Source organism: Ptychodera flava, chromosome 15 (genome assembly GCF_041260155.1).
Source record: "Ptychodera flava strain L36383 chromosome 15, AS_Pfla_20210202, whole genome shotgun sequence".
In the NCBI taxonomy this organism is placed as follows: Eukaryota; Metazoa; Hemichordata; class Enteropneusta; family Ptychoderidae; genus Ptychodera; species Ptychodera flava.
The window spans coordinates 8,264,846-8,279,816 of NC_091942.1; the positions used below are offsets into that span (position 1 = coordinate 8,264,846).

Consider the following 14,971-nt stretch of genomic DNA (forward strand, 5'->3'; position numbering starts at 1 on the left):
TTGTCATTTTCTCCTTACAGTAATATAGACTGTGGATGACTGTCTATTTTTATAAATATACTATTTTAATATTTTTCTGTGAAATGTTTTTGATAAGACGATGCTTGGAAAATTTTATATGCTCCCTTGTCTTATATTAGTGATACAGCAAGCATCAATATATTAGACCATGGGCTAGAGGGGGACTACGTTAACCTTTCCCCTCCCCAGTATAACACATATGTTATTTTTCAGAAGCCTTGGGGTCCCTAGAGTACGAAATAGAATTTTAACAGAAAAAATAGAGGGACTTAATAGCTGTTGCGGTCATGCTTTGAAGGGTACCGCAAAATCATGATTTTGCGATCCATATGCATTTTGTCAGCTGAGCTTACCTTTTAACATTAACTGGCTTTGTTGTATTATGAGAAAGGCAATTTATTCGCCTTAAAATGATATATTGTAATATGCAATATCTTCTGTAGTTTTCATAAAAAAGAAGCAAAACTTAACCCATACCCCAAAGTTTATATCGCAAATTACTGTCAAAACTAATCTCAATTTCTACCAATTATTTACCTAGACATCATAAGAAGGGCAATGCTTTGTATTAAATTTGGATTTTTTGCTACTGGAACATGCTAGAAAAATGAAATAAACTTTCAGCAGAAAAAAATTGGTTTGCTGTAGCTATAATGGCATATTTTTAAGGGTACTGCAAAATCGCAGTACTCGCATACGGTTTTGGTAAACCTATCTTCTTGTAAGTCGTTGCTTAGCTTATTTTTAACATAACCTGGCTAGGGGGTATCATTAGAACGGTAATTTATTTTTCTTAAATAGGCGTGTTGTTGTATGCGATATCTTTTAAAGTGTTAATGAAAAAGGATCAAACCTTGCTTTATTTTAAGGAAACCATAATTATTATATTTTCTTTCGGTTAAAAATTGCTGAATTACTCGAAAAAAAATCGATTTAAATTTATCCAATTCTATGACGTCATATTTTTTAAACTAAAACTTATATATTATAGAAAGTCCAGTATCTAAGCTTTCAAAAACTCTAAGGTATATGGCAATTCTAGCCAATTTACTTTATCAAGGAAAGAATGTTGTACCCCTAACCCCTAGCTTTTGCGTACCCATACGAGATATAAGCAATTCAAAATTGACCCAAGAAAAGTAGTGTAGTGTTAAATATATAATGTTAGTACTTATTGTCTTGTTTATTATGTAGAAACTCCAGCATTGTGTACACGTGCAAAGTGGCACAGTGTACTGACCCGGCGCTGCCTGACAGAAACCGACGTTCCCATTAGGGTTAGGCTGACATGGATTAACAGTTGTAGGGAAACAAAATCAGTTTGAAATCGAGCAACAGACTATCAGGAATCAGCCCTGCTGGAAGAAAATGTAGGAGAAGTCAAGTTCAAACTCACTTCACACATCAGACGAATAGTCAACTTTGTATTTTAATTTACCAGTTTACAGAAAATAAGGAAGCTTTTCACTTCTTAGAGAGCGTTCAGTTATTATGGCCTTGAGGGGGTGGGCGGCAAATTCTTCCTGTGCATCAGTCAAAATAGGTGAATCCCCTACCCATTGCTCAAAAAAATTGGTGAGCCCCTTTTAAGATGACAAAAATTTCATGACCCCCCACATTGCTTAAATAAATCTGCACACACAAACATCTCGGGGGCGAGAACCCCAAAAAAGATTGTCAGCTTTTTTTCAAATGATCCCTATACAAACTCACAAGGTGTTAATGTTCAGTTTCCCCTTCTGGCTTGCTATAATTTTTAAATACCCCTCAAGGGATTGGACAGAATTACAGGTTGATCGCAATATTTTTGCGCAAGCGCGAATTCCTGCACCAAACTTGATGATACTTGCATCAAATATTGATCTGATATATATCTAATTATACTTAGAGCATTTGGCAGTGTCAAGTTAACGATTAGCTCATTTGCATATTTTATGAAGTTTTGTAATTAGTCATATAACTCCAATATAACTTCACCAAATGTGATAAATCTGCTGCAGATACTGATCTCACTGATATCTAACTGTAGTGAAAAGCATTCAGTAGTGTGAAATTAATTAGGGGTTCATTTGCATATTTAATGAACTTTTGTAATTAGTGATATTACTCCAAATTAAAGCATTAAATTTGATGAAACTTGCTACAGATGTTGATCTGATAAATATCCAATTGTACTGAGAAGCATTGAGCAGTGTCAAGTTAATAATTAGCTCATTTGCATATTTCATGAAGTTTTATAATTAGTCACATAAGTCCGAAATAACTGCATCAAACGTCATGAAAACTGCAGCATGTACTGATCCGACAGATATCTAACTGTGGTGTAAAGTAGTTAGTAGTGTAAAGTTAATTAAGGGTTCATTTGCATATTTAATAAACTTTGTAATTAGGTATATAACTCTGAAATTACGGCACCATATATTGTGAAACGTGCTACAGAAATTGATTTGATAAATATTTAATTGTGCTATGAATCATTGAACAGTGTCAAGTTAATTTAGGGTTTATTTGCATATTTAATGAACTTTGTAATTACTCTAAAATTACAGCACTAAATTAAATAAAATGTGCTACAAATGTTGATCTGATGGATATGTAATTGTCCCATGAAGCATTGAGCAGTGTCAAGTTATTAACAGCTCATTTGCATATTAAATAAAGTTTTGTAATTAGTGATTAAAATCTGAGAGTACTGTGCGAAGTTAAAAAAACCTGCTATATAGTGATAACATATATCTTGTTGTTCTGTGAAGGGTACTACTATTAATGAACCTGTTGTAAAACACATGAGCATATTCAGTTCATATCTGGTTTATGATCGAGAATAAAACTCTGGGGTCGCCATGCAGCGCTTGGGATACAACACGAATTACTATTTACAGTTCAAAATGACCACAATATATTATATGTTACCTGTAGGTAGTTAGAATTTTGTTTAAATTTTGATTTTATAAAAACAAGGTGGTAAACACTTCATCAGCTACTCTTTAGGCTTCACAATTAGTCCACAAAGGCAGCAGTAACAAAGGATTGTAAAATCTGAGTCCCAAAAACTGTCCAAAAAGTATAGTCGTAATTTAAAAGAAGACAGAGCTGACATAACAGAAAGTTCTACAACAAGCAAAATTGTTGAAATTGAAGAGATTGTATCTTCTTTGTAATTGACACGTAGTGACCTTAATAAGACGATGTCAAACAGTATTCAAGTTTTCATCAATTGTTTAACAATGTTTTACTTCAAAATTAATTTTATAGAACAGAACATCAGAAAGCAAACTTCTACAGAACAGGAAAGAAAAAAAATTACCAAATTGCTTGCAAAAGCAAACGGATTTGCCGAGTCTGTGCTATCATTTGAGAAGTGGTAGTCCGTGATATATATGAATAATTTCAGCCATTACATGGCCTCTGTTTTGTCTATGACATGATGTCATCAGTTTGAGGCCATACCACTCTATCTTGTATGTTTGTGTCTGTTTGTTAGCACCGATTTCACCTGTCATTGATAGCAGGGAAGTCCCTGAAGAATTCAAGATTTTTCCCCTCAATCCAAATTTTGTCTTTACCTTGTTCACAGTTGAAACCTTGGAAACAGTCAATGCAGGTACACTGGTAGGCAGTACAGGAATCCTGGATTGAAGAACACTGACCACCATTTTGACACGGGTTCTGGTCACAAACATCAACCGCTAAAAATCAAAAGTCAACACATAGCCAGCAAAAGTCAAATATCAGCATGTTAAGCTATCTTATACATGGATTTATATGGAATTTATGGAATTTGAAATAAAGCAATAACTTATTTTGTTCGGGGGACATTTTTATCTTTCCTATTTAAGACTAAAAATAATTAACACCAAAACAGACCAACAGTTTTATTATCAAATGGTTTTGCAGGAGTCCTCACAAGCTAGGGACCAGATAAAAGTATACAATTGAGAGAGTATGAAATTGTCTTCTGAAGTTACATGTACATGATATGGAACATGTAATGTATATCGCAGAGACTATGATCAGGAAGATTGCTACATTTTTCACAAATTGAAAGTGGGACCAAACTTAACCCAATAGCCCCTTGTGTATGAATTAATCTTTTTTGAAAATCAATAAGATGGTGATGCTGGATACCAACTTTACAAGAGACCAAACTGAGAATAAGGAATACAATATTCCAATCACTGAATATCAGTTCAGTGTTGGCAAGTACATAAACTCTAAGTCATTCAATCGACAAAAACAAAAAAAACCAGAGTGATCTTTGACTTACGGATTTGACAGAGTTGACCAGTCCAGCAGCTGCTGGGACATGTGCATGTATATTCTGTGCATGAGCCTGGCACTGGAGAACAGAAGCCGCCATTTTGACATGGAATTGAGTTGCATGGGTCGACCACTGAAATTCAAAGAAATAAACATGAAACACACTTCATTAATTATGACTGTACAACATCTGTAGATCGAGTGAAAATAATCTCTTCAGCAGAAATGATCAAACTAATACAAGATATGTTTGTTGGTGGGATGAAAACAAGTTAAAAAAATAAAAGTGGCATACACGTGACATATACCGGTACACACACTTGAACTATGAGATACGATATGTTGGGCATTTTTGTCATATCATGGAACATTTTCCCATCCAAATGTTAAATTTTGTTTCAAAAAAAGCAACCCTTGATAGATTACACTTAGAGAGACATGTTTGCTCCTTGACCGATAATCATCTTTGACATAATAAAATATGCAAATAAAACTAAATACACCTATAATTTGGATAAATTATTGTTCAATGGAAAAGTTTACTATAAACCGTCTGATCAGTGGTGAATTTTGCGGCATGGAGCACAGCTTGGAATAGTGTTAAAATTTTAAGGTGGTTTACATGGGTATGTTCAAATGCACCGACTGGGCAACTTTTGAAAATGCTGGTTTAGAAATTAGAGGCCCGCTAAAACAGTATTATTATTATATGGAGCGGGTTGTACCAAAGGAGTTCAAGATTTTAAACCAAAAGAAAAAGTAAAATTTTTTTGCGTAAATTAACATAAGAACAATAGCCCTAGTATAAGCTTACTAAAATAGATTTGTCTCATTCTGTACCGTATTAGTAATTACGTCGACCATGCATCGCGTCACGACATTTAGAAATGGTACAGTGAGGTTACAGGAGCTATTTTTGATGGATAATTTGGACGTTAATTGTTCTAGAAAATAAGGAGTTTTTAAATAATCCAGACGCGGGATGGCTGCAAATGTGTTGAACGGTTTTGCAGAGTGTGGTGCCCGATCGCGATGCATCGATCGAGAGCTGGACGCTGAAACCACCGCGCCGGTTGCATTTGATGTCAACTTTCGTCGCAGTCGCCATAAGTCACCCAATTGTTATTTTGAACGTCTTGGTCTACATCGTTAAAACTCCCTTGTCTGTTATAGACCAAACTTTCGGAAGGATATCTGGCATATCGTTACTGTGAGGAAGAGTCAATTCATTTGTGTATGAACGAATACTAGCTTCATTTCAAAGAGCGGTAGGATATATCGCGTCTCGATTCCCGCTGAATCCAGAATAGTGCAAGGCGCGCTATTGCCGTTTTACATCACACCCATATTTGCAGCTTCGCAAATGTCTTTCATCATCAATTCCAACTTATTTCAACCAAGAGGTGAGTTACAGACTCATACTTTATCTGTGTATCAAAATTCGGACTTCGGTCTTTCAAATAAAGCGGACTATTTCGGTTTTTCTCGAGGGCCTATGGTTTACATGGGTACGTTCAAATGCATCGACTGTGCAATTTTCGAAAAATACTGGTTTAGAGGCCCGTTTTACCACTGCTATCAGTGCTAAAACAGTATTTTAGCATCGGATGAATGAGCTCTCGTCCAATCAGAATGGCGCATGGTAGCATGATATAATATAATGAGCATTCTATTGGTATGTGATGAACTAATGCACAGCTCTAAAATGAAGACTTAAAAATGCGTCCACGTAGTCATATTGTCATTTCTCCTTACAGTAATATAGACTGTGGATGACTGTCTATTTTTATAAATATACTATTTAATATTTTTCTGTGAAATGTTTTTGATAAGACGATGCTTGGAAAATTTTATATGCTTCCTTGTCTTAGTGATACAGCAAGCATCAATATATTAGACCATGGGCTAGAGGGGGTCTACTTTAACCTTCCCCCTCCCCAGTATAACACATATGTTATTTTTCAGAAGCCTTGGGGTCCCTAGAGTACGAATAGAATTTTAACAGAAAAATAGAGGGACTTAATAGCTGTTGCGGCCATGCTTTAAAGGGTACCGCATAATCACGATTTTGCAACCCACATGCATTTTTTTCAAACCTGTCTTCTTTTAAGTCATCACCTGAGCTTACCGTTTAACATTAACTGGCTTTGTTGTATTATGAGAAAGGCAATTTATTCGCCTTAAAAATGACATATTGTAATATGCAATATCTTCTATAGTTTTCATAAAAAAGAAGTAAAACTTAACCCATACCCCAAAGTTGATATCGCAAATTACTGTCAAAACTAATCTCAATTTCTACCAATTATTTACCTAGACATCATAAGAAGGGCAATGCTTTGTATTAAATTTGGATTTTTGCTACTGGAACATGCTAGAAAAATGTAATAAACTTTCAGCAGAAAAAATTGGTTTGCTGTAGCTATAATGGCATATTTTTAAGGGTACTGCAAAATCGCAGTACTCGCATACGGTTTTGGTAAACCTATCTTCTTGAAAGTCGTTGCTTAGCATATTTTTAACATAACCTGGCTAGGGGGTATCATTAGAACGGTACTTTATTTTTCTTAAATAGGCGTGTTGTTGTATGCAATATCTTTTAAAGTGTTAATGAAAAAGGATCAAACCTTGCTTTATTTTAAGGAAACCATAATTATTATATTTTCTTCCGATTAAAAACTGCTGAATTACTCGAAAAAAATCGATCGATTAAATTTATCCAATTCTATGACGTCATATTTTTAAACTAAAAGTTATATATTATAGAAAGTCCAGTATCTAAGCTAAGCTTTCAAAAAACTATACGGTATACGGCATTTCTAGGCAATTTACTTTATCCAGGAAAGAATGCTGTACCCCATACCCCTAGCTTTTGCGTACCCCATACGATATACGCAATTCGAAATTGACCCCAGAAAAGTAGTGTATTGTTAAATATATAATGCAGCGTTGGAAACTATCGCCCGTCCTCCCGTCCGAGATGGGTAACTTTACAGTCGGACGGGAGGGAATTTGTACTTCAATGCGCCAAAGCAAGCAAGGGTAAATTACTAATCTGTCGACGCTGTCACCAGATTATCACCGGATTAACTTTGACAAAGTCAACAACGAACGCACCAGCAAGGTAAATCTTCAGTTATACCTTGCTGGTGTGTTCGGTGTTGATTTTGTCAAAGTTTATCCTGAGATAATCTGGTGACAGCGTCTACAGATTAGTAATTTACCCTTGCTTGCTTTGGCGCATTAGGCAATCAAACGCATTAGGTAATAGGCGTAGCGCTAGCACAGTGACAAAACTTCGCGTAATGAGTGACACAGCGAACGCGGACGGAGAAAAAAACGTTACAAAACCAGTGCTAACATAAGACCAAGACACCAAAGGTTGGCAGTATAAATGTTTATTGGCAATACATATCATAGTCAAACGTATTAAAAATAAAATAAACTATATCAAGAAGAAACCTGTACTAAGACCAAGACACCCCTACCCCTGCCCCTACCCCTGGGGTAGATCTCACACTAAGGCTAAGCGAGATTTGCGCGATATCAGCCAGTGTACATGCGTCCTCCAGCACAAGTACAAGTACAACAACGGCACGGGTTTGCGTCAGGTAAACACAATGTTGAGTCGATTCCTTGGCATAGAACCTCTCCAAAAGAAAAATAAAGACACCGGAAGGAAGCCAACAATGCGTGATAGGACGAAACGGAAAAGGAAAGTCGTCGCGTCTTGGAAGACAGAGTTTGCTTGGCTGATCACTGATGATACCAAACTTTACTGTAAGGTATGCAGAGCGATCTACAGTCCACTGTCAGGACGGAAGCCGGCAGATAAGTACCGTAACTACGCAAAAGGACAGTTTGTGACAGGCTCCAGACTTTTCTGATCTCCTGGAAAGTGATGTTGGTAGTGACACTGACTTGATGTAATCTGTGCTTGACTCATGTCAGCACTGATTTCATCAAGGAGACCATGCACAGATCCATGATGAAATGTCCAGTACTCGGTTATCAACACAATGTATCAGAGTGTTATCAGCATTGTTATTGTAGAAATTTTGTATTCAAGTCCGGATTAGAATTCATTTCAAACAGTGGAATTCAGAACAGTTTGTTTGTAAGATCACAGTTAATACTCATGTTGAAAATAAAGTTGTTTACAGTTTGAAGTACATAATGGTTTTGTGTTTTTTGAATGAATGGCTTGTCAAAAATTCAGGACAGCAACTTTCTGGCAGGACAGGCAAGTTTTGAAAGTTACCAGTCCTGATGTATGGCAAATATTTTTGCCACTTTCCAACACTGTATATGTTAATACTTATTGTCTTGTTTATTATGTAGAAACTCCAAGCATTGTGTACACGTGCAAAGTGGCACAGTGTACTGACCCGACGCTGCCTGACAGGAACCAACGTTCCCACAAGGGTTAGGCTGACATGGATTAAAAGTTGTAGGGAAACAAAATCAGTTTGAAATCGAGCAACAGATTATCAGCCCTGCTGGAAGAAAATGTAGGAGAAATCAAGGTCAAACTCTCTACACATATCAGACGAATAGTCAACTTTGTATTTTAATTTACCAGTTTACAGAAAACAAGGAAGCTTTTCAGTTCTTAGGGAGCGTTCAGTTATTATTGCCGGGGGTGGGCTGGCAAATTCTTCCTGTGCATCAGTCACAACAAGTGAACCCATTACCCATTGCTCCAAAAAATTGGTGACCCCCCTTTTACAGCGGTGGCGACTGGAAACTGGACACCTAATTTGCAAATTACCCAGCTGTATTGCTGGCTATGTAGTGAATTCACTTGGTAATTAGCGAGTGACTTTGGTAACTTGTCAGCAATATCGTTTTTCATTTCAGTCAGGTGTAGACACTTTGTGCAAGCAGGGGGTATGTTGCCATAAAGCTTATCTGGGTTTGAATAATTCAGTGTAGGGGTGGCTGCTTGTTGCTTCATGGGATTCAAAATGAATAAAGATAATTACGATATTTGTGTTGGTATAATGGGGATATAATACACTACACTGCTAAAATAAAGATATTTGTCAATCTACACTTGTGGTCTCACTTACTGCTCTCTGAATTTCAATAAAATTCCCTTTTGTTTGTGTCGATTTCACGTGTTGTAAATGAGTGGTTTCTTTCAAATAATGCATCTGGTTCCCTTCTGAGTGGGGTGTGGTCATGTGGAGACTCTTTGTCTGGCCTCATTCGTGGTACAGGAGAAGTCATCATTTCGGCTAATACATGTAACTTTGAACTGTAGAGACACTGCAACTTTGGAGGCCACTTTACTGTTGATTAAGCCAACTTGATGCAGTCAGATATTCTGTTTGTGAAATGAAAATCCAGCTCTTCCAAGGGTTATAAATGAGTTTATGATTGGCACTCTGTGGTGAAGATTGATATAACATTACCACGCACTGGTCCATGCACTAGTCTTATTCAGACAACTTATTTGTCCTACCTATACCATAATCAAAGGAAAAAACTGGTGTCACTGTAATTTATCGTCTGCAGACCAAACAAATTTTCTTGTACATATTTTGACCTTATCACAGTGTCTTGTTAGTTATATGAAGATCAGTGCAGCTGTTTTCAATTTCCCCAGACATACTTTCTAGAGTGCGGTTGTTTTCAATTTCCCGAGACACATTGTCTGCGTGGGACACATTGTTTTGACTTATCATCAGCCTCTGAAGTTTTGCCACATACAATCATATCCTATCATTGCTGTTCTATTTTGAAGAAACCACTTATTCATAACACAACACCTGCAGTTCATGAACATGATGGAGATTTTGTTGAAATTCAGAGAGCAGGAAATGAGACCAAATGTAGCTTAATGAATATCTTGATATGATATATGTATGATATTATTCCAGATATTATTAGTATCTTTATTCATTTTGAGTCCCATGAAGCAACAAGCAGCCACCCCTACACTGAATTATTCAAACCCAGATAAGCTTTATGGCAACATACCCCCTGCTTGCACAAAGTGTCTGCCGCTGACTGAAAAGAAAAACGATATCGCTGGCAAATTACCAAAGTCACTCGCTAATTACCAAGTGAATTCACTATATGGCCAGCAATACAGCTGGTAATTTGCATATTGGGTGTCCAGTTTTCAGTCGCCACCGCTGTAAGATGACAAAAAATTCATGACCCCCCCCACATTGCTTAAATAAAGCTGCACACACAAACATCTCGGGGGGGGGGGGGCGAGAACCCTAAAACAGATTTTTTCAAATGATCCCCTTTACAAACTCACAAGGTGTTAATGTTCAAATTTTCCCTTCTGGCTTGCTATAATTTTGAAATTACACCTCAAAGGGATTGGACAGAAATTACAGATGGATCGCACCATTTTTGCGCAAAGGTGTGTGTACAAAATTTTTATATTTGGATTTAATTGATAATCAGCTTTTGGTAATGTTGATTCACTATACATGGTTGTCTATGAGAAAACTATGTAATACTTTTTCAATACAAAACTAGCAATATCTATGCATTTACAGACATTTGATAATTGATATAAATATACTTAAGTTGAATAGGGTTGTCGCAACTAGTATGAGTACAAAAACTTTGAATTTAGAATTTCACCAAAAATGTTCATACGTGGTGTCTATGATAAAATTATGAATAATTTTTTTCGAATACAAAACTTGATTTACTTATGCATATACAGACGTTGGATAATTAACATAATTGTACTTGATTAGAAAATGATGGTTAAAGGTGCATATTATGTGTACAAGAAATCATATTTTGGAATTTCACTTAAATTGTTCATCCACTATACATGGGAGTCTATTAGGAAACTGATTTCTTCCTTTTTACAAAACAAGCTAAATCTGTGTATTTATAGACGTTTGAAATTCATTAGTTAGACTAGGGTGGTTAAAAGTTGACATGTGAGCAAGGATTTGGATTTTGGAATTTCACTCAATGTTGATTCACTACATTGGTGTCTATGAGAAAACCATGAATAACTTTTCACAATGCTAAACTAACTTAATCTGTGCTTTTATAGTGTTTGACGATTGATATAAATGTACTTGATGTATTTGAAAGTTCAGATGTGGACAACCATTATGATATTGGAATTTCACCTAAAAGTATAACTTCATTTTTTATGGTACTAGTAGTCTACAGGTAACTGTTAATATTTTCCCTGACAAAACTTGCTATATCTCTAACATGTAAGTAATTGGAATTGTCCATTGCCCTCAGTGAGCTCGATTTACAATAAGACAAGCCTCAGAGTTGCCAAGGTAAGATGTTCATATGTCATATAATTATACTTTTGTTCAGATTGAGTTAACTGACTTCAGAGAATGAAATCATGCAGCGAATCATTTTTATCTCCCAGAATATTTCTGAACACTGAATTTGCTTTTTGACGAGACGGATACTTATGAAAATTAAGTGATACTTATGAGATTAAGTGACCCCCCTGAGCTGTTTGAAAAATACATGACCCCCTTTGCAGTTTTTCGAATTTAAGGTGACCCCCTCTCCGATTTCGCCGACCCGTCCCCGGCGGTAATAACTAAACACTCCCTTAATTGTCATTATTTTACAACGGACATAAAACATTTTACTATTTATCTTTTGAAAGCACCATTAATTTCCAAATTTAGGCAAGAATTGCAATATCTACACTTCTATCACTCTTTTTCTTTGAAATTGAGCAGCTAGCCTATCTGCACTCATTCCTGTTTATGCTGGCAGGATGGAAACGAAATCACAAAAATCTGATGATTTCAATTTTCTTTCGAGATTGTAACAACAATACCCCTAGAGACTGCAATAGAGCATAAGTAGTAAATTTGAACACAGCCAGGTAAGGTCCCTGCATAAACACAATATTCTCTCTGTTTTTTTCTGATCCTGTAGGAGATACAATCTCAATTATTACTCCCAGATCAAATTTCATTTATTTTTGTCATTCTCCGTACTCACGTGTTTCACAGTTGTTCCCCGAGAAACATTCTCCACACAGACATGTAAATGCATTGCAGTCGTTGGCATCAGCATACAGGTACCGCCGTTTGTGCATGGGGTGAATCGACAAGGGTCATTCACTGCATTAGAAAGGAATGAATAACAAACAATAAGGTGTGAAAATATAAAACAAACGGAAATTAACATTCATGAGAGCTCACATTCATAAATACAAAAAATATTAAATTCAAAATTGATTTTTGTCAATTTGATTTCACAGGACTCTTCACTCTCTTTATCTTAGTATCCCACCATTGACTGCTGACTGTATTTTGTGTATATTCAAGAACAAGTTTTGGCTATATCATGTTTACAAAATTTCAAATTTTTTTATCTTGAACACAGCCCAAAAACGACTAAAGAAACTTACAAGTTTCACAGGCAAGTCCAGTGTAGCAGACTGGGCAATGACAATTGCAGGCACTACAAGGCCCAGGCACTGAAGAGCAAGTTCCACCATTTTGGCATGGTAAGGATGCACATGGGTCGTGGACTGAATTGAGAAACAAAAACAAAACTTGCCTACCAGAAATATTATATCATTTATCCTCAAAAGTTCAAAACAATGAAAATAGTTCAACCATGAGAGAGAGAGAGAGAGAGAGAGAGAGAGAGAGAGAGAGGAGAGAGAGAGAGAGAGAAGAGAGAGAGGAATGTGTGTATATATTTGTGGTTGGATAACAAATATTTTTTGAGAGAGAGAGAGAGAGAGAGAGAGAGAGAGAGAGAGAGAGAGAGAGAGAGAGAGAGAGAGAGAGAAGAATGTGTGTATATATTTGTGGTTGGATAACAAATATTTTTGATATCGAGAGTGATTGTTCAGTGATGGCAATTTTCTTCTGTCAGGTTGAATGTGTCATTTTTGCTGGAAGTACCCGGTGATTCAACAAAATGTTCAATGGTAAACAGACTCGGCACTGTCACTATGTCACGCAATAAAAGCTTTCCAGGGTAACTGCCAGCATTTTCAGCATGGAATTCAATCATGGAGCAACTCCATTAACGGATGGCTGTACGTCTCGGCACAATGTCAATTGATATGTATACACTCATTAGTATGACATCCTTAATGTATCATTTTTGAAAATAATAAGTCACTGTTGTTGACACAGTTCACACTTGCCAATTGGTACTTTGATTACAAGTCCTCTTCATGAATTGGGTCTGTGATTAAAAATACTGCAATACAGATGGGGATGAATGGCCAAGAATGAGTTCCATGGTGATGAAAACGTAAAACCAATCTCGGCTGCCACCGTAATTCAATGAGTCAATTAGTATCGACAGGAGGTTGCTTAACATTTTTGCATCCTAATAAAACACTGACAGATTATCACCTGTACCATATATCATAAAGTTTGATGCATTGCTTCACGACATTTGCCTTAAAACCAACAATTCATTATGTATATGCAAATTAGCAATTAATTTAAACGATACCTAAGTGGCATTGAATTGTATTATAACACTATGAGATCAACATCTGTGCCAAGTTTCATTACATTTGATGTAGTATTTCAGGATATATCACTCTAATTAGGAAAGTTCATTAAATATGCAAATTGAAAATCAATTACCATGTCACTGTTCAATGTCTTTATTCACTTTAAAACAATTTCAGCTTGATAATACATCTGTACCAAATTTTATGAAATGTGATCTACTATTTTTTGACATATCAGCTTAACTACGAAAATTCATTACATATGCAAATCATAAAACAAGCTTATTTGCATATGTATGACATAGGTAAATGTCCTTGTACCAACTTTGAATGATATTAGTTAAATATGCCTGAGTTGTGACTCCGGACATTAAAAAATCGTAACACCAGATGTGAATTGAAAATGATCACGTGTTTCAGTATTGCACTTGTCTGTAAATTTAAACTTTTGTCGCATGTTTGCCACATGAAAGTGTTTTGATCAATATCAAAATTAATTCAAAAGGTCATTCATAAATATGTAATTAGCTGAAATAAAGATGCTTAATTTCTTTGACTGCTGTCATTTGGAGTTTGAGCAAAAAAAACCAACATTAAGTACAGATTAAATCAGATGAAAATACCTTAAGCGAGTTACGATAGATTCATCGTAGTTTAGCAATTTAAGCGGACTTTTTCGGATAAGTTCAGATAGGTATGTTCAAACCCACCGACTTGGCAATTTTCGGAAAATGCTCGTTTAGGGGCCCGTCTTACCACTGGTATGAGTGCTAAGGGAGTGTTCAGAATTTACTTTCATGGGGGTGGGGGCCGTGTCCTGGAGGATTTTCAGGGGGCCCACCCATTTTCTTCAAGAAAAAAAAGGGTGACAAAAATACCACAATCTTTTAGGGGGCTAAGAAAAAAATAAATTATTTGCAAGGAAGTCCTGATCTATAAAATTATGCAAGGCTGTCAAAATATCTGGTGAAAAACGTACAAATTTGCCAGCTCCTAAGTGGAAAAAGGGTTGATTTTCAAAGAATTCTGTATTTGCATCATGACGATCATGTGCATCAATACTATGGTGCCAGATTGTTGAAGTATTGGCCATGTGTACACAAGAAATTTGCTGTAGTCAAGAAGTAATCACAGTGTGTATGAATCGAGGAGAATTGTGGGTGGGCTAACACATTGTGTAATGATACTAATTATTTAGAATCCCATTCGTTCTGATTTGTATGATGAAGGTTT

At 36.1% G+C, this 14,971-nt stretch overlaps 1 protein-coding gene across 1 annotated transcript in view; it reads right to left on the reverse strand.

The window, feature by feature from the left end:
- The window catches only part of LOC139152230 (fibropellin-3-like), a 47,363-nt gene that overhangs the window by 3,050 nt on the left and 29,342 nt on the right, over nt 1-14,971 (reverse strand). The window contains exons 7-10 of the mRNA XM_070725370.1: nt 12,665-12,787; nt 12,253-12,374; nt 4,289-4,414; nt 3,588-3,710 (exon numbers count right to left, since the gene is read on the reverse strand). Coding sequence (XP_070581471.1) covers nt 3,588-3,710; nt 4,289-4,414; nt 12,253-12,374; nt 12,665-12,787 — 494 coding nt within the window. The remainder of the gene's footprint in view (nt 1-3,587; nt 3,711-4,288; nt 4,415-12,252; nt 12,375-12,664; nt 12,788-14,971) is intronic.